The sequence below is a fragment of the Sus scrofa genome, chromosome 6 (genome assembly GCF_054392235.1).
Source record: "Sus scrofa isolate SSC_HxYL_T2T_F1_AM1 chromosome 6, Sscrofa_HxYL_maternal_Yorkshire_Landrace_v2.0, whole genome shotgun sequence".
Taxonomy (NCBI): Eukaryota; Metazoa; Chordata; class Mammalia; order Artiodactyla; family Suidae; genus Sus; species Sus scrofa.
Genome location: NC_139388.1, coordinates 159,768,340 through 159,787,763, shown reverse-complemented (window position 1 = coordinate 159,787,763; position 19,424 = coordinate 159,768,340). Strand labels below are relative to the sequence as shown.

The following is a 19,424-nucleotide window of genomic DNA, read 5'->3' as shown; positions in this document are numbered from 1 at the left end:
CCTTAATCTTTAGAAGGCTTTATGAAATCCCTCTATATTTTAAAATAGTAGTTCTAAATCTGGAGCAATTTCACTCCCACAGGACATTCAGCAAAACCTAGAATCATTTTTTATTTTTATATTTTTACTTTTTAGGGCCTCATCTGTGGCATCTGGAGGTTCCCAGGCTAGGGGTCAAAATGGAGCTGCAGCGGCTGGCCTACACCACAGCCACAGCAACACCAGATCCGAGCAGCATCTGCAACCGACACCACAGCTCATGGCAACACCAGATCCTCAACCCATTGAGCGAGGCCAGGGATCGAACCTGCGTCCTCATGGGTACTAGTTGGGTTCATAACTCACTGAGCCACAATGGGACCTCCCAGTCATTTTTGATTATCATGGCTAAGGGAAGAGGATGTGTGCTACTGGGCCCCTTGTGAGTAGAGACCAGGGACACTGCTAAACATCCTGCAATACGCAGGACAGCCACCCACAGAGAATGACCTGAGCCCAAACCTCAATGGTGCCAAGGGTGCAAATCCCTGCTGACATGTGACAGGAACTGAATGGCCTATATTCTGTTCCTTTGGTTCTCTACCTTTCCCAAATGCCTCCCGTGTGCAGACACTACACGAGCAACATGCGAGATGAAGCCACATGAGGCTGATTAGGACATATTCCCTCTCCTCAAAGACCTTCAACTTCTCTTGTTTATTTGTAGCGAGCATACAAGCCCCTGGAAAGAGAGACGTGTTTTTAAAAGATGCTTGTTTTCCTATGCATGGCTGTCATTTCTCTAGCATTTCCTTTTTTATTCAGGATTCTTCAGTGAAGCCCTGTGAGCTGGAATGACTAGAGATGCCCCCGCCTGGTTGATCACATGGCCTGAGTGGAAGCAGGTTGTTTACACACATAGAAGAGGTTCATCCTCAGAAGAGCATCAGAACCTGGCTGAAGTGACACCATCTAATTTGGTTAACGTGAGATGCTTTTTTGGACAATTCATGGTATTGACTAGGCAGTGACAGCAATGAAAACCCCAAACTCATTGTTCCATGAGCCTTTTCCTTCCCCTTATCAGTAGTCAAGGCACAGGCTGGCTCCCTAGGCACCTTCTCTGGATGATGTTGACCATGCATCTGGGTGCCCAAGTGGATCTGGATTCTGATTGGCTGCATGGTTCTGGTTTTCCAGATGCTGGGCAGTAGAAAAGTGAACTGGGGTGCAATCAAGGAATGCCAGAACTAGGTCAAGGCACAGAGCTCTCAAAGCCAAGTCACTTATTTTACCCAAGAGGCAGCGGAGGTTAAGAGAAGTCACACACTTGCCCAAAGACATGGCTCGTGGCGGGGGAGACAGGATTAGAACCCTGGTCCAGGACTCTGCACGAATCCACGCAATATGTCACAACAACAGTGATAAAAATACTTCCGATTCTGTGAGGGATGTAGTGTTTTAGTATATGCGCCACTGAATCCTTTTTATGACCCTTAGCCTAATATAGACAAGGAAATTATGGCTCAAGGAATGAAAATGACTTGCCCAGGCATAAAACTAGTAAGCAATCCAGCTGCTCTCTGGATTCCCAGTCCAGAGCTTTCTGCCACGCCATGCTTTTTTCTTTTTGACCATTAGAAGCTTTGAGCCAGATTCTGGCTTTTGCTATGCCATCTATATGAGGCCTCATGGCTGCTCTCTCTCTGGCCTGAGTGTTCTCCCGATCTTAATTTTCGATTCTAATTTTTTATCCTTGTTCCTCACTTTTTTTTTTTTTTTTTTTAAATTCACATCCACCATTCCTCCTTCTTAGTTCAATAAGCCATACCCAAATCTGCCTGTCAGAGCTGGGGTATACATACACGAATAAATGAATGAGCAAATGAACAAAAACACAAGAGGCAGAGTGACACGGTAGAAAAATAACAGGCTTGTATTCCATTCTGCCCCTTTGTCTGTTCTCTTTGTCTCTGAACCTCACTGTCATTATTGTCTAACAGGTCTAACAAAACTTGCCACAAGCATTGTCAGGAGTGTACAAGCAACAAACAGAAAGCACGGGGCGTTCCCATTGTTTCTCAGCGGGTTACGAACAATGAGGATGCGGGTTCGATCCCTGGTCTCACTCAGTGGGTTAAGGATCTGGCATTGCTGTGAGCCGTGGTGTAGGTCGCAGATGTGGCTCGGATTTGATCCCTCACCTGAGGACTTCCATACGTCGAGGGTTCAGCCCTAAAAAGCAAAACACAAAAAACAAACGCAAAGTACACAGTGAAGGTGCATGCAACTGGAACCTAATAACTGGAGGCTCTCACTGTTAGCAGTCGTAGTCCTACAAACAAAGAGGCCTATTGAACGGAACCGAGGTGATTTCTGTGCCTCCAGAAACAAGGCCTCAATGGCCCTTAGGGGGTTAGGTCTCCGAAGAAAGGCACTCACGTGAGTTGGTCGATGGCGTGGTAGAAGTCACAGGGGTCAAATTCAACTGGGAGATGTCAAAGTCGTCACAGTCGTCTGTGTCCTGCGCCACCCCGACTTTGCTGAAGTAACTGGAGAAGGCCTCTGAGGTGCACGTGAGGGAGGGCTGGTCGGGCTTGCGAGAGGGCACGGGCGGAGGCTGGGCCATCTGGAAATCCTTAAACATTTCTTTCCCCATTTTCTGCCGGGGCTTGTCGGTCTGTGGACTTGACCTGGCGGAGTCCCCCGTGGCTGGGACGGTGGCAAGGGGGGTGAGGGGACCTTGGAACATGGCAGCTGGCAAAGGCATAACAGTTTGTGTGGGCATGAAGGCGGCTGGCGCAAACTGCCCGGCCACGGTGGGCCAGGGCTGCTGAGTGGCAGGGAAGAGACCCGGCTGGCCCCATGCGATGGGCTGAGCCCCCGGCATCACCTGAGCGACTGGTGGCTGAGCACCCATGGCGATCTGCTGTTGGACAAGGGGCTGCTGGCCCCAGAAGGATGGGAGGACGGCGCCCATGGCAACATAACCTGCAAGGGCGAAAAAGAAGTGTCAGGCACCCTGGAGAGGAATCATTCAGGGAGTCCAGTGATTGGCAGAAAGGTACCAAGCGGCTATGAAGTGTCGGCTGTGTACTAGGAAGCAAAGGTGAATATGGCAGGAGTTCCAGTCTCCTGGAGCCTTATTTCCGGAGCCACGCATGGTCTGGGAAAACCTAAGGAGATGACTCATAAGCAGAAACTAGAATGTGGCAAGGAAGCAAGCCAGGCAGATATCTGGTGGCCAATAACAACGCTGCTGCACTTCTTCAAGGTTGCTGCCATCACACAGTCTTGGGGACCAGTGGATCTCAGGGCACTGAATCAGGCAGACCTGGCTTAGAACCTTGCCTCCCGTCCTTGCTCGACTCAGAATATCCCCAATGCTGCAGCTCTCCAAGAGTCAGACTCTTTGTTGGAAAGTGAGGTTGTAACATCTTCCTTCACACAGCACTGAAGCTGTGTGTGAAATGATTAAGAATCCCAAGGCTAGAGTTTTAGAGGCCAAGGCTAAGATTTAGACGGTCCCTTCTTAGCTGTGGAATTTGGGGAGAGCTGAAGAAGCTTTTTAAGACTCCACTTATCTGTAAAATGGGCATAAACACCCTCTGCCTCACTGAGTTAAACATTCATTTGAGATTATATGTTTAAGGTACAGAGTCCTATACCTGACACAGAATGTGTCAGCCATTAGTATGACGTGAATCAGAGCCTATAAAGTACTTAGTACCTTCCTTGATATGTAACAGACATGCAAGAAAAGGTAGCTATCTGTATTATTATATATTATTATTGTGTCAATTTTAGAGATTTAAAAAATGAGGTTACTGTCTACCGAAGAGCACCTCATACAGTGGCAAAGGTTGGGCACTGCAAAACTGCAGTGGGGTATACTCATATACGCTACCATTATTTTTTGCTGTATTATTCCTTTCAGGTGAGATATCATTTAAAATTTTTTTTGTTTTTGTTTTTTTCCTTTTAGGGCCACATCTGCGGCATATGGAAGTTCCCAGGCTAGAGGTGAAATCAGAGCCACAGCTGCAGGCTTACACCCCAGCTACTGCAACACTGGATCCAAGTCGCATCTATAACCTACACTGCAGCTCGTGGCAATGCCCGATCCTTAACCCACTGAGCAAGGCCAGGGATCGAACCTTTGTCCTCATAGATATGAGTCGGGTTCTTAACCTGCTGAGTCACAATGGTAGCACAAGTGACACTTTTTACCATAATAAAAGAAACAATTATAATTTCCACTTAGTAAATGCTTGCAACATGCTAGGTACAGTATCAGGCGCTTCACCTCATCACAGAATCCCTGCAGGGTTTGGGATAAAGAGACTGATGCTCAAAAAGTACCGTGTTGAGGGTCACAGAGCTGACAGAAGATGGGATCAGGACCTGAACTGAGGTCATCTGTCCCCAAATCCAGCGTTCTTCCCGCGGCCCCACGCTGCCTCACCCAGGGGCCGAGACTGACTCCTGATCTTAATCACAGTCCAGAAAGCTGGTCTAGCCAGTGAACGTTTTTGCTCACGGTAGGCCTGGGGGGAGACGCCCATGTCCTTCCAGGGGTCCCCAACCCTTCCCAGGCTGCAACCAAGCCCAGGAGACAGATGACCAGTTCAGGCAGAGCACAGGATGAAGACCGGCTTCTCAAATGAGCATTTTTAGGGCTGTCAGAAGGAATCTGAAGGTACAGAGCAGTGAGCCAGGAAAAGAAAAGGCAGGAAGCATGGTATCCTAGCGACCTGCAAAGGGAAGACAGGCAGGTGCCACGGTGCTGGGCCTGTCTTGGGCGGTGTCCACGACTCTGGCGAGCCCAGAGAAATCACACACAGGCTTCCTTGATCGTGCTATAGCCCCAGATCCACCTGCCTTTCAACTGATGGATAAGGGATAGAGCCAACTTACAAAGCCAGTCCATTTCCTTTAAGATGAGGAGGCTCCAGAGGGGCAGAGACAAGCAAGACACCCGGGCTTCCTGCTAACTAATCTAAGGGTGTTAAACACTTTTATGGAATGGGCCAGGGATGTCAACAATGGAGACAACATCCTTATCACTGGTCCTAGGGAATGGAAATTAGCAGGGCGAAGAGGCGTAGGCACGGACACCTGAACTTGCTTTTGCTGCCTATCATAGAATAATTCAGTGACTTGAACCTACCTGCAGACTAAGAATTCTGCAATTCTTATTTTCTGACTGACTCTGATGGGCTTCAGTGGTTCTCGGTGGGAGTGTGACAAGGGGATGATTGGGGAACTCCTGGGTGTGTTTTGGTTGTCAGGATAACTTGGTGGGGGGACAGTACTGGCATTGATACTAGTCATCCTATAATGTGGGAGATGATATGCCTGACCAAGAACTGTCTGCTTTCTGTTATGGTTAGTGGGATATAGACTGGGCTTGGAATCACTTGGAAATTCAAAGTTTCTTGGCGCCGTTTTAATGCCCTTCGTGCTTCAGGAAGGTAAGCCTCGTATACACTGAGGAAAGACTCTGTTTGGTTCCATTTGGAACACAGTCAAGAGGTGTCCAATAGGTTGGAAAATCACGGCCCGTGATCATGGGGTTGGAGGCAGCGTGACACACCTGTACCGTGTGGCCTGGGGCCCGTGCTCAGTCTAGTCACAGGCACACACACCTGACCACGTGGTATGTTCTCTAGTGTGGTTGTACCTGGGTATTTCCTTACTAACGACATAACTTGTTAATACAAATTTGCTTTCTTTGATTTCCTCTTGATACTACACTGAGCGCATTCGATTGATTTTTGAAAAATGGGGAAGGCAGGTTACGTTCTCTGAGAGTTTCATTTCACGGCATGAAAGGAGAGTAAAGGACCAAAGATCCTGACTATCAAAAAGGAGCACTGGATCTCTCCACCACACGAACCCTGATGCTTGCTTTGGTGAACGGATGGAAGGCTTCAGCCTCCTGCCAGACTTTTTTTTTTTTTTTGGCTTGGCTGGGCTTCCACCCCACCCTCCTGAATGCCACCAGAGGACTCTTCTAAATTGCAAATACGGTTGACCCTTGAACAACATGACGGTTGGGGCACGGACCTTGTACAGTGAAACACTCACACGTAACTCACAGTCGGCCCTCTGTACACCTGGCTCTGCATCCATGGAATCAATCAACCAGAGATGGTGCGGTACTACTGCAGGATTTATGGTGAAACATCCACATAGAGGTGGACCCGTGCAGTTCAGGCCTGTGTTGTTCAAGAGTCAGCTGTACAGTGCTCCATGACCTTGAGCATAAGGCCCGGAGGACTTAGCCTGACATTGGGGGTCAACCCCGACATCTTCAACCCTATTTTCCATTTGCTCTCCCACTGGCACCCTTCCCTGAAGCAGCTGCAAACAACACACCTGGCTCTCTTGTCTCGGCTGGTCCATCTGCCCACAAAGCCACCCCTACCTCTTCATGTGGCTGCCCTCATCTGCTCTCTGAGACTTGGTTCAGCATCCCTTCTGCCCTCTAGACTCAGCTGGTTCTCCCCTGGGTCTGCACAGTCGCCCGTGTTCACCTCCATCATGATATTGGTCCCACTGCTTTGGAACTGCCCAGCGATTCTATCTTCTCTCATTAGACTAGAAAGCCTCTGCAAGCAGGAACGCTCTCGTTCTTTCTCCTCTTCCATCTGTGTCACGTTTTGGCAAATACCCGCTGCTCCATAAATGCCCGAGGCTCGAGAAGGGCTCCACTACTTCAGGGTGGATGAGGCACAGTGGAATAAATGCCTTCACTGCATTTTTCCAAGTGTCCAATTAAACTCCAGCATCTGTAAGTGCTATGATCTCTGATGAGGCAGTCTATTGCAGGTGGCAGGCTTTCCCCTACCCTTATCTGTTTTTTTTTTTTTTTTTTCCTTTTTTTCCACAAGGAACCAACAGATGGGCTGTGCACACTTTTCGGGAGAGAGCTATTAGCATGTCTCCCTGGCGTCATGCCATCTGCTTCAGACCAAAGTACAATATTCAAAAGGAAAAAAAAAAAGGCAGCAAGGGTAATTGGGGATCATGTTTGGGAACTTGTGGGTCTCACTTGCTCTTCCCGGGGGGGGGGGGAATCCTGAAGCTGGGGCTTTCACCACACCTGTGAGTGAAGGCTCTCTGGCCACATGGCATTGTGCATCCCTGCCTGATGGGACAGCTCGGTGATGGCGTGGGGGTAGCACCGGACCTGGGAAGCCATTGGGTGGCTGCCACTGCAGCCCCTTACCAGCTCATTTACCGTTTGCTTGCTAATGTTCAACAGCGGAGAGAGGAGGTGCCAAGGAGCATCTGTTTATGCCACGGAGTTCAGATCAATCATAAATCTTCTCTGTGCAGAGAGAAAGGAACCACCTGCATTACTGCCTCGCAGTTAAGTTTTTAAAAAGTGTTGGAAATTGCAATTTATAACCAGATGTTGGCACCTGGGGATACCCTCATGATTTTTTTTTTTTTTTTTAGAGCAGACTAAAATGGAAGAAAACATTGAAAACTAAGGGACTCCTCTAACATATATTATAGAACTTGTAGGATTTCTCTTCCCTACATCATTTCATTAGATTAATTTGTTTAGAAATAGCCTACCTGGGTGCGAAGCACTGTTTGTCTCTAGAGATGCAGTGAAGAAAAAGAGAGTTAAAAAAACCCCTGCCTTAGTGAGGTTCACTTTTGCAACACTGATCCTTACAACAAGCAAACAGAGGTAGCTGCTATCAATCTCTCTCTATTTTCTTCTTTTTAGGACAGCACCCACGGCATATACAAGTCCCCTGGCTGCAGCCACCAACCTACGCCACAGCCAGAGCCATACCAGATCTGAGCCACATCAGTGACCTATGCTGCAGCTTGTGGGAATGCTGGATCCTTAACTCACTGAGCGAGGCCAGAGATGGAACCCACATCCTCACGGAGACTTTGCTGGGTTCTTAGCCTAATGAGCCACAATGGGAACTCTTCAGTGTCTCCTTAATCTGCGTACAAGGAATCAGCAGCTGTAGGAGCTTTGCCATGGCTACCCAGAGGGCATGGGTAGCAGAGCCCGGGCTCCCGATGAGCAGGGCAGAGAACGTGTGCTGAGTGCTTCCTTATGTAAACACCGTCAGGCACAGCTTTAAATGTTGTGCTACACGGGTGACCTCATGCAATCCTCAGAACAGCTCTAAGACGTCCAATTCTCATCCCCATTTTACAGAGAAGATCACTGAGGCTCCAAAGAGATGTAGCAGAGTGTCACACAGACAGTTAATGGCAGGGTCTGTATTTATACAGAGTACATTTTCCAAGTCTTTCAGGCTAGTTCTTCCATGTGCAGACAGGAGGTCAAAGACCTACATTTTATTATGAGCTTGCTTTCTTTTTTTTTTGCGTTTTAGGGCAGCACTTGTGGCATATGGAGGTTCCCAGGCTAGGGGTCTAATCGGAGCTGCAGCTGCCGGCCTACACCACAGCGACATCAACTCAGGATGTGAGCCGCATCTGCAACCTATACCACAGCTCTTGGCAATGCCAGATCCTTAACCCACTGAGCGAGACCAGGGATTGAACTGGCAACCTCATGGTTCCTGGTTGGATTCGTTTCTGCTGTACCATGATGGGAACTCCTTTTTTTTTTTTTTTTTTTTAAGAAAACATCCCAAAAAGGTGAAGGAAAAAAAATACAGGTAAGAAAATATTTTCTTGTACTTTAGAAGCCAGAGTAATAATAATGTTTTCCAAACAAAGCATCTATAATGTGCTGGCATTTTTCAGAGATGCTTGAATTTTCTCACTCAATTCTTGTGGTATTATCACAAGGCATTATTTTCAATTCAGCTATAAAAAGGCAAAAACTCTGGCTCTGACAGGTTAAGTAATCTGCCAAGGAATCTAAAGCTTATAAATAAATGGCTGAGCCAGGGTTCAAACAATGACTGTCCACTGTACTCCACAGCCAAGGTCATTTTCCCTTCTCCCCATCTCTGGCGGGGCAATTAGGGACAGGCAGATGGAGATTCAATAGCTGCAGAGACTTTTAAGGCCAGTTAAGGGAGGAAGAAGGCAAACAGTTTAACACCAACTGAAGCCCAGTTTTATTCCTCAGCATAACTGAAGTAGTGTAAGAAAGCAAATATATGCTAACTGAAATTAATTTTAGACGTAGGTTCTAAAAATTGAAATCCTAGAATTCCCTAGTGGCCTAGCAGTTAAAGATCTGGGAGTTCCCATTGTGGCTCAGTGGTTGTAAACCCGACTGGCTTCCAGGAGGATGCGGGTTCTATCCCTGGCCTCGATCAGTGGGTTGAGGATCCAGTGCTGCCGTGAGCTGTGGTGTAGGTCACAGATGTGGCTCAGATCTGGCGTTGCCGTGGCTCTGATTGGACCCCTAGCCTGGGAACCTCCATGTACCGAGGGTGTGGACCTAGAAAGACAAAGAGACAAAAAAAAAAAAAAAAATCTGGCTTTTGTTACTGCTGTGGCTTGGGCCACTGCTGTGGCGAGGGTTCGATCCCTGGCCCAGGAACTTCTGCATGCCATGGGATCAGCCAAAAAAAAAAAAAAAAAAAAAAAAAAAAAAAAAAAAAAAAAAAAATTGAAATCTTGGAGATAATCTATCACGTTTTTGTTTTTGTTTTTTTCTGAGCAGCTGAAGAAAGTGAATCTGAAGGTGCAGAAGTGGTTTGTCCAGTTTATAAACATGGCTGACCCAGCAGCAAGACTATAAAATCCAGTCCCTGAAGCTCAGGTCTGGCCCCAGCTGGGAAGAGGGGCCAAGGCAGTGCAGGCAGGTCCTCAGGTATTTCAGTCAAATGTTAGGGTTGGAGGACATGCATGCTGGCCCGCTCACTTGCAGAGCAAGGGGCAGCGACTGGGAGGGGCTGGGTCACTCTTCCCCTGGACCACTCTTAACCCTGACACCTTCCTGGCTCACATCTCAGGTCTGCCTTGGCCCTCCTGACCACAACCTCTAATCACACCTGCCCTCTGCCTGTTCTAACCCCGTCTCGTTCCACATTTTCTTCTGCTCATCGTTTTCCAACAGATCTGTAAGTTACTCATTTGAATGCTATTTTCCGTCTCCCCAATAGAAAGTAAGCTCTCTGAGGTTGGAGATTCTGTGTCTGTTGTGTTTACTGACGCACCCCAGGCACCTAAAACAGCACCTGCCTGCTGGAGGGCACTCAGTGAGAAGTTGTGGAATGGTCATGCCTGAAAATGAGTAAGGTTGGTGTCTCGAGCTTCCATCCTCTCTCCTAGCATATCTTCATGGATCAGAGGAGCAGACAAAGCATGGCTACTCTGGCTGTAAGGCTGACAGCACAGGAAGGTAGAGCATTTCTGATGGAAAATGATTCTTCTTCTTTAAAATGACAGATGCCATTACACTATTCCACAAGGAAATATTAAGATCCATATTGGGTAAAGGAAAACTAGTCGTGGCCACTGTTCCATTTTAGGGATGGGTAAAATAGATCTGTTTGCGAAGCTTAGCAATTAAAGACATTTCAAGGCTACCTGTAGATTCTCAACTGTAAGTTAGACCCAGTGACTACCAATCTCTGTTGCTTCTAAAAGTTCATAATGATCTGTCAGCTCATGAGGAGTAACTATTTGGAAACAGAGTATGAAATTTTAATTTCATTTTGAATAATGCCATGGTTTATATTCAGTGGCGAGAATGTGTTTCTAACACTGTGTAATTAAAAGTAATTATTTATAGAAAAAATGGAAGAAATGTATATTCTAAAATATTCAAACTGTGTCATTTATATAAATAAAGTAGAAAAAAAAGATAAAACCACAGATTTCAAATATGTAGTTAAAGAACAAAAAAGTCTTTAGGGCACCCATGTCTGCTAAAAGCAGAGCTAATGCCACCTTTGGTCTGGTCCAGGTAGAGTGGACCTGCTACAGGGAGTGCCTAATGCCATGGAGACAAGGTGCCTCAGACCCCACCAATTCGTAACTCTCCTGCAACACTGTTACTATATGCGTGCATGGGTGGGTGCGTGTGTGCGCGCATGCGCGTGTATTTATCCTGTTGTAAAAAGTATCCATATTTTAATTTTAAAGACTATTTGAAAAATGGAACAAATACTCCCTAAATCGCTAGGAACCCCATCACCCTCCCAATTCACTGTGAGCAGTTTGTTCTGTCTTCTGGGTGTTACCCTTTGCATGGGGACCTCTCTGTTCTCAAGTCTCCACCAACAAGGGAGCTCCCTTCTATGAATCAGATCTGAAGGGGTCTATGGAGCATGGATTCATCCTTTGCCCACCCCACCTTCCCTCTCTCTGGCTGAGATGGACAGGGGGAGGTGGCCTTGCACTGATTTGCACGGCAGCGTGTGCCCCACGCTCCCTAAAGCTACACCTCTGAGTCACCAGGCATCCTGACCTTTCTGGTGCAAGCTGTGACTGTATTCCGAGCTTTGGGAATATTCAACCCCCCTTCCTGTGGCAGCTTCTCCACATCACCCGAAGAGCCACAAGGCAAGAATGGTGGTTCCACAGGTGTTCTGGCATAATCAGGCAGTGGTCCCGTCACCCCTTCTCCTTCTCAGTGGGCAGAGGCCGAAGGAAGGCGGGAGGGCTGTAAGTGAGCAGGCTTACCTGAGGGTACAGCAGCAGTGCCGAAAGGTACAGAACCAAACATGTCTGCACTCGCCGGAAGTGTCTGAGATGAAGACGGGATAAAGGCATCACCTGGAGTTGCAGGAGTCTGTCAGACAAAGAGGGGCAGGGGAGCGTGAGATTCCTGGGAGACCTGGCTCAGGGGGGATCAGGATGGGAGGCAGCAGGCATAGGAATGAAGGGGGGCAGTGCTGCAAAAGCAAGCCTCAGTCCAGGGCCAATTATTGTGGCAGGCGGCTGCATACATAACTAGAAAACAAGACCTATCTCTGGAGCTGCCGAAAGGCTTAAATGAGATCCTGCATTAAAATCACTTAGTACCATCCTGAGGCACAGAGTAGGTGCTCAGCAAACCCTGGCTAGTATCACGACCACTTAGTTTGAGCCCCTACCCTTTGGGGGTAGTTTCAGGCCCTCAAATTATTGCATAATTTCTTGCTTTCATCCTTTAGAGGATGAAAATCCAAACTGAATACAATTCAAACTGACATGCACCCACTCAGGACCTACAGTGCACCCAGCTCATGGCTGTCACTTAGTACATGGCCAATAAACAAGTGGTGACTAAATGAACAAATAAAGATTGGCAAGTAGAGCAGAAAGCCTTGGGTCCTGGTGCCTTCCAGAATCCTGCCTGAACCTTGGCTTGCAAAAAAGAACCAAATGTTCTCCAAAAGATGATAAAAAATGATGCTGCAAACTCTGGGGCCTGGCCCATGCTGGAATTCCAGAGCTGCATGAGCTGGTGGGTAAGGTGAGAGCTACTGAGATAAAAACACAGGTACTCATTTTTTAAAGGTCCACACCCGCTCACAGAAACCTTTTGCCTACAGAATATGCTTATTTGATGCCATAATATCCTTGTTTTTTTCCCCTTGGAATAGAAGGGGGCAAGCAATTAATCCTGAATCCATGGCAATTAGACAAGGCCATTTTTAGACTAGCAGCTTGCAGGACACGTGGCATTGTTCGGAGGATTATTAAATACCCATTTGAATGGCACTTGGGTTCAGGGCCAGAAATACAGCCATGAGCCGCTACATGAAGTATTTTTTTCTTTTTTTTTTTTTTTTAATGGCCGCACCCACGGCATACATAAGTTCCCAGGCCGGGGACATTAAGCATTTTTAAACACGTATCAATGCTGTTCTCTCTTCTCCATGTGACCTTGGGCAAGTCACATGCCCTCTCTGGATCTCAGTTTGTTCATCTGCAAAAGGAAGGGGATGAGGTTAGATCTCTCCAGACCTTTTTAGCTCCATCGCCCCATGGTTCAGGGATGCAGCTGTTTCCCCCAGGATGGAGGAGAGAGAGAGAGAGAGACTCTGTAGAGCTATCCAACCTCCCTGGAGACAGGAGCCACTGCTCTCTCCTTCACGGCTGCTCTGGGCACCAGGTGTTGGGAGCAGGGCAGCTGTGCCTGGATTCCCTGGCGGCAGTTATGGGCAGCAGGCTCTCATGCCATCTGTCCTCAGTGGTAAGGCTGCCTCCTTTTCTCTGTGAGGCACATCTCACCAATGAACCATAGCACCATGCCTGGGTTTATGCAACTGCCTGTACCCACGGGAGCTGCAGCCCCTCCCAGCAGCTTCAGCTGATGCAGCTGCAGCTGACTTTCTGTCCACCTCCGGGAGTGGGCAGAGGAGGAGCTGGGGGGGCCAGCCCTGCTTTTCCCTTCATAGTGGGTGCAGGGTTGCCTTTGAATGCCTTCAGTTCTCAAAGCACCAGGACTCGATTTTGTCTTGGTTTTCATTCTTCTCCCCGCCCCCTCCTTCATTTTCAAGGGAGGGCTCCCTGCAACCTCTGCCCTGGTGCAAGCAATGACTGACATGCTGCGGCTGAAATTATAGCTAGAAAGCCAAAGCTTCATGAAAAGCTCAGTGACACCAGCAGGCAGGTTGGGAGGGAGGAGGAAACCAAAAGAAGAAGGGAGAGAGGAAGGAAAGAAGGAAATGAGAGAAGAGGGAGCAGAAAGGGCTGGGGGAGAACAGGGGCTAACCTCCTGGCTGTGTGGGTTCTGGGTATGAAATGACAAATGCCTCACTGTGTCTGCTGCCCCGTTGAGCTTCTTGCCATATCCCCAGCTAGACCATGTGCCCCTTGCAGGCAGGGACCACGTCCTGTTCCCGTCTCTCTCCACTGCCCAGCATAATGGCAAGCACCCCAGTGATAGCCTGTAATTGCTGATGCATGGTCTCATTTATTTCTCAAAACAGAAAATGTATCATAATTTCTTTAAAAAAAAAAAAAACAGCTGAGGAAATTGAGGTTTAGAATTGCTAGTTAGTTAATTTGCCCAAATCACACAGCTTGAAAGAGTCTGAGTTGAAACCCACCAGCAGCCTCTTTTACCCAAAGCCTACATTTTTGTCACCACGGGACTGAAAAAGGAAAGGGAAGAGATGCAGGGCTCTGGGGACAATGCATACTTACGGGGGGAGAGGTTATATCAGGAGGGGTGGACATGTCCCCAAAAAGTTCTAATTGGGTCACAGCCTGAAAAGACAAAAAGATAATGACATAACTACAAGGGAAGCGGATGCTGCTGGACATTGCTTGGAAACACATGTCTCTCTTTTTCATCAGGACCATATGAACAGTAAGCCCAGTCGGTCATTATGATACCTTCTGATCCCAAAGACAACACCTCGGATGTGGCCAGAATAAATTATTGCTTCAGTGTGTCTGGCTGTTTATCTAGGCTTCATCAGGCCGATCTGGGATTAACCATCTCCCATAAGCAATAATAATACCACTTTTCACACATTTACCATCAAATGCCAGCATTGTCTCTCTTCTGCAGGAGACAAAGAGGCAATTTCACCATTTGTTTCTCTTTCAAGAGGGTATCTCCATGTACAAAACGGCTTTCGTGCAGTGGAGCAAATCAGGACTTCAAGGCCACTTCTCAGCAAATGCTCCCACTGACACGGCCCCTGAGAGATATGTCTTCATCCCCATTTTTACAGATGAATACACTGAGTCTCACAGAGGTGACCTCAAGGTCACCCAGGCCAGCACTTGAATTTTCTGCATAGAAAGCAGGCAGTCAAGTGACAGTCCCTGAAAGAATCCATCTTTAGGATAAAAAATGTAGTTGGAGGAGAAGAAAACATATCATTTAATATCAGGAAGGGCATCAAAAACAGCCCAGTATATACACTATTAATCACTGCGAGGAACTCCATCACGGCAGACACTGCATTGACCATATTCCCATCCATCATCCAGGAGTGTCTGAGCAAGGCCAGCTGGGCCGGTGGGAGAAAGCCTTTAAGATACACTTAGAAATTAATCTGCATACACTCGCAGCTTCAGAGTCTGCGGGGAGCCTATGTATGGCCAGGAAGCAAATGGCCTGACTTAAAGTATATAATCAAGTATTTTGTGCAAACCTGCCCACTGCAGAAAGAAAAACACTTTGTAGTGGTAATTTCTAACTGGGGGAACCTAGAGACACCACTCAATGGAAGGACGGGGAGTCTGCCTGTCTGTCACGAAGGACCCCTGCCCTGGAAATCCTCTCTAACCAGGCGCAGCAGGATCTCCATGATTCACAGGAAGAGAGGAACATTCTCTGTAACTGACAAATGCCTGAGCTCTGGGCCTGGAAAAAGTCCCACCCCCGGGGATGTATTTGGGTTCCGCCACTGTCGACTCCTGCAACTCCTCAGGGCCACTCCCCTCACCTGGACACTGGAGAAGCTAATGCCTCCTCTGCAAATTTATTGACAAGAACAATAGCAAGACTTCGAAGACCAGATACGTCTTGTGAAAAAGGCACAAGAGGCTCTTTTGGCTGAAAGGCAAGAAGCTTAGCCCGATTAACTCCCCTTCAGCTCTTCCTGTTTAGCTTTCAGATGGAATAAGCGGTGCTTGGCACACAGTAGGGCCCTACACATATTCATCCCTTCACCACTACATGGTATCATTTTGTCCATACATGTTAGACAACTGTTAGGTGCTGGGCGCTGTGCTGGGTGCTCGGAATATAATAATGAGAAATGAGAAGTCCCAACCTGCAGGGAGCTTGTGGGCTGGTGAGGATGACCCATGAATGCAGACAGTGCCAAGTTCATAGGGCAAGAATGGCGACTGAAGAGTTCCCATCATGGCTCAGTGGTAATGAATCCAACTAGCATCCATGAGGATGCGGGTCTTATCCCTGGCCTTGCTCAGTGGGTTAATGATCTGGCGTTGCCGTGAGCTGTGGTGTAGGTTACAAACGTGGCTCAGATCCTGCCTTGTGACTGTAGCGTAGGCTGGCAACTGTAGCTCCGATTAGAGCCCTAGCCTGGGAACTTCCATATGCCACAGGTGCAGCCCTAAAAAGCCAAAACAAAGAATGGCCACTGAGGTCTCTATGGCACATGTGGGGCAAACTGAGAAGGGGATCCAGCCAGTTTTGTCTAGGAAACTTAATAAAGATTTTCTAAAGGAAACAGCTCTGATCTGAATCCTATAGAAGAAAAGCAGTGAGCCAGACGACCCAGACGAGAAGAGGCAATCCTGGCCGACGAAAGGACCTAAAGGATAAAGGCTGGTACCCTCTGGGTGATGGGGACACAAGCAGTTTGGCGACCCTGTGAAGGTGGAGAGAGGAACGGGAGAGGGGGTGGCCACCAGGACGACGGCACGATCGTGGTGGGACCAGCTCGTGTCTCACAGTCTTTTCCACAAACTCTTTTCAAACTTGACTCTCTTATTCAGTAAGAGTCCAGGGTTATGAGACGTTAATGAGGAAGCCAGTGTGCAGGGTGCTCCCCCAAATCTGGCTGGACCCTAAACCCTTGCTTGTTTTTGGAAAGGCTTTTCTGGCATATGAACAATATTTTATATTATTTGGTGAAACGATGTCAATCCTTAGGCTTTCCTCTAAACCCAAAAAAGGCATAATTCTATTTAATCCATTCAAAGGCAGCCTCTGGGCTTCTTGGCCATTGGAAAGAATGCTATTCAAATGGCCCACGACTATTTCCAGTAGTAGGGAAATATTAAAATGAAGTTAATAATTAAGTCACACAATTTACACTTCAAATGTGTTGAACTCGTGGCACACTTTTACTAACATCATAAATATAACTTATTGGCTCATTTTCTCCTTAAGCACAACTTTTAAAATAACCTTCATTCCTGAGCTACTGACTTTCCTCTTGCTAGATGATTCCCACTCAAGGATTAAATGAGAAAAAACAGGCAGGGGCATAAAACATAGATTGTTATTTCATTCCATTGGATGTGCTGCTTAAATAGAACCTTGAGTTAATTAAATTTTATAGAAAAAAAGGGATTCTGAGGCCGTAAAATTAAAAATAATTCTAATAACCATATGTGATTGAGAATCTGGAATAATATCTATTTTCGCAGCCCCTCTCCCCGTGTTAACCCCGGTCCTTTTATTTGTAACTTAATAAGCCATGTTCCATCTGATAATATTGTCATAATTAATCATTTTCACGACTTTGTGAGAATAAAACTAACCATTCACATTTGTAAAACACTTTACAGTTTACAATGTATTTTCCAATACATTATGATCATGTTTGATGCTCACTGAGCCCTACAAAGTTAGCGGTCTGGGAATCTATCTCTAGTTCACAGGTGAGCTAGCAGACGCCTGGAGGTTAAGTGACTCGCCTTTGATCATCAGCTAAAAGAAGCTGGACTTGACCCACAGGCCAAGCAGCATCTTGCTTATCCATCTGTCCTGGTAAAATGCCCTAGTTATTAGCTCTCCTTCATGGTGGAAGTCCAGCCCCACAATATCCTCTAACCAGAAGCCAGATTCCCATAAGGTCGGCCACAAGGTGCATCCAGCCGAAAAAGTCACCTGGAAGGTCAGCTCAGGATTCCTACTCATCTTCCTATTCCTGGCTCTTCCGGTGTCTTCAGGGAGAGACGGAATTGTTGATGGCAGTTGCAGTCTCCTTTTTAGACCCTGGAGGCTGCCAAGGCCAGTGGAGGAGTTTGGCTATTGAGGTGGAGCCCCTCAGTATCCCTACCAGGCCCCTCCCCTCCACGGCCATTCTTTGATATGAGCAAGTGATGGTTTGCCAGTAACATCTGGAGTGCTGTACACTGCAGTTTCACAACCAGTCCCCTGGTTCTTCTTTCAACTAGACCATTGCAACGAGACACCCAGGCCCCTTCTGCAGAGGAGTTCTGAAAGCACCACTGATGACAGCAGAGGTGTCCTGACTGACCCTCCACGACACATTCACAAAGACTCACTCCCTGGGTTTTGCATCAGACGCGCCTTCACTTAAGAAAAGTACATAGATAGCCCTTACTGTATATCAGCTACTGTGCTGAGAACAGGGGATACAGGAATGAGTAAGGCTCGGTCCCATTCCAAGTCTCATGAGCTGGCTATTCTATGGGAAGACAGGATGCAATTAGGTCAGCGTCACGGAGGAGAGAAGCACAGGGGGTCAGGAAAAGACAGGCCACCTCAGGGCCTTTGCACACACCCTTCCTCCTCCCTAGAACACTCACTCCTTCTCCCATTGCCCTTTCTACCCAGTCTTCAGGACCCAGAGTAAAGGACTTTATTCAATTGCTACCCCATCCACTGCCCCAAATGGCTTATATTAATACTCTCAGATCAGAGGTTGTTAGCCTTGAATGTACGTAGGGGAAAAAAAGGGACGCCTGGTTCTTATTCCTTGAGATTCTGAATTAGCTGGTTTGAGGTACAGCCTAGCAACTGAAACTTTTAAAACTCCCCCAGTGATTCTAATTTGCAGCCCTTGCTGAGAAAGAGATGTCTCAAACACCCTGGATGCAGGAGCTACATTTGCTTGCCTGTGTAGTATCCCATCTGGATAAACACGTGCTACAAATCAGTACATCTATTCCAGGCTCTACTGACCAAGACAGCAGCCTCACCTGGTTTTTAGCTCCAGAGATGAACTGAGCGCCTCCTGTTTATGCACCTGAATCCCCGATCTGCTATGTTACATTACTCAACACTAGGCTTCCCTCCCTTCCGCCTCCATCCTTTCCTGCGTCATGCAAAGTCACACCATCTTATATTTTGAGCTTCTTGAGGACTCGGCTGTGCCTTCTTCTCTGCTGCATCTCTGGCATCTACGCCTGGGACATGTTAGGAGTTTGAAAAATATTTGTTAAATGAAAGGAAGGGATGTCAGGTCTCCTCCAACAAACGCATTCTTTCTCTGTCCTTCTGTCTCTGTCTCTCTGTCCATCTGCCTCTCTCGCTCACACACACACACTCCTACTATTTGCCATCATCGTGGAGCCCACCAGGAGTCTCCCACAGACATTCAGATGGGCAGGCACTGGAGTGGACCAGAGCACCTGCCATTCCTGCAGTGGGGGAGGATGACGGAATGGATGAGAAGGACCAGAACAACCCTCATTTAACAAGAGCCTGAAAACCTTACCTTTGTTGCCTCAAAAATCTCCTCAAAGTCCATCGGCAGGTTTCTGTTCTGTAACCACAAGGCAGGACTTATGAGCATGAAATGAGTGATGGGATGATGACAGGAAAGAGTTAACAAGACTGGACCCTCTGGTGCTTACCGGCGTAGCCGCGGCAAACCGTTCTTCAAAATCCTCAAACGCACGGCCGTTCTGAAAGCGTAAGGGATGACGAATGAGGATGGAGTGAATGACACACAAATGACATGGATTTATGAGTTTAATGATGACGGCATCTATGGTTTACACTCCCATGGTCGCAGGAGGTGGCAGCTGTTGCCAACATACTGTGAAAGCCCTGGAAAATGTTCCCAGCATAAGCAGATGATAAAACATGGGCTTGACCAGGACATAGTATAGTGATGGGAAGTCTGTAAGTTTAAAGT

At 47.4% G+C, this 19,424-nt stretch overlaps 1 protein-coding gene across 51 annotated transcripts in view; it reads right to left on the bottom strand.

Annotated features, from left to right (window-relative positions):
- The window catches only part of DAB1 (DAB adaptor protein 1), a 1,225,890-nt gene that overhangs the window by 20,131 nt on the left and 1,186,335 nt on the right, over positions 1 to 19,424 (bottom strand). For 19 of the 51 annotated variants that reach the window (XM_021093137.2, XM_084957882.1, XM_084957894.1 and 16 more), the window contains 5 exons: positions 19,141 to 19,191; positions 19,002 to 19,049; positions 14,029 to 14,091; positions 11,575 to 11,683; positions 2,422 to 2,970 (listed from right to left, as the gene is read on the bottom strand). In XM_021093137.2, the coding sequence (XP_020948796.1) occupies positions 2,422 to 2,970; positions 11,575 to 11,683; positions 14,029 to 14,091; positions 19,002 to 19,049; positions 19,141 to 19,191 (820 nt within the window). 51 annotated transcript variants of the gene reach the window in all.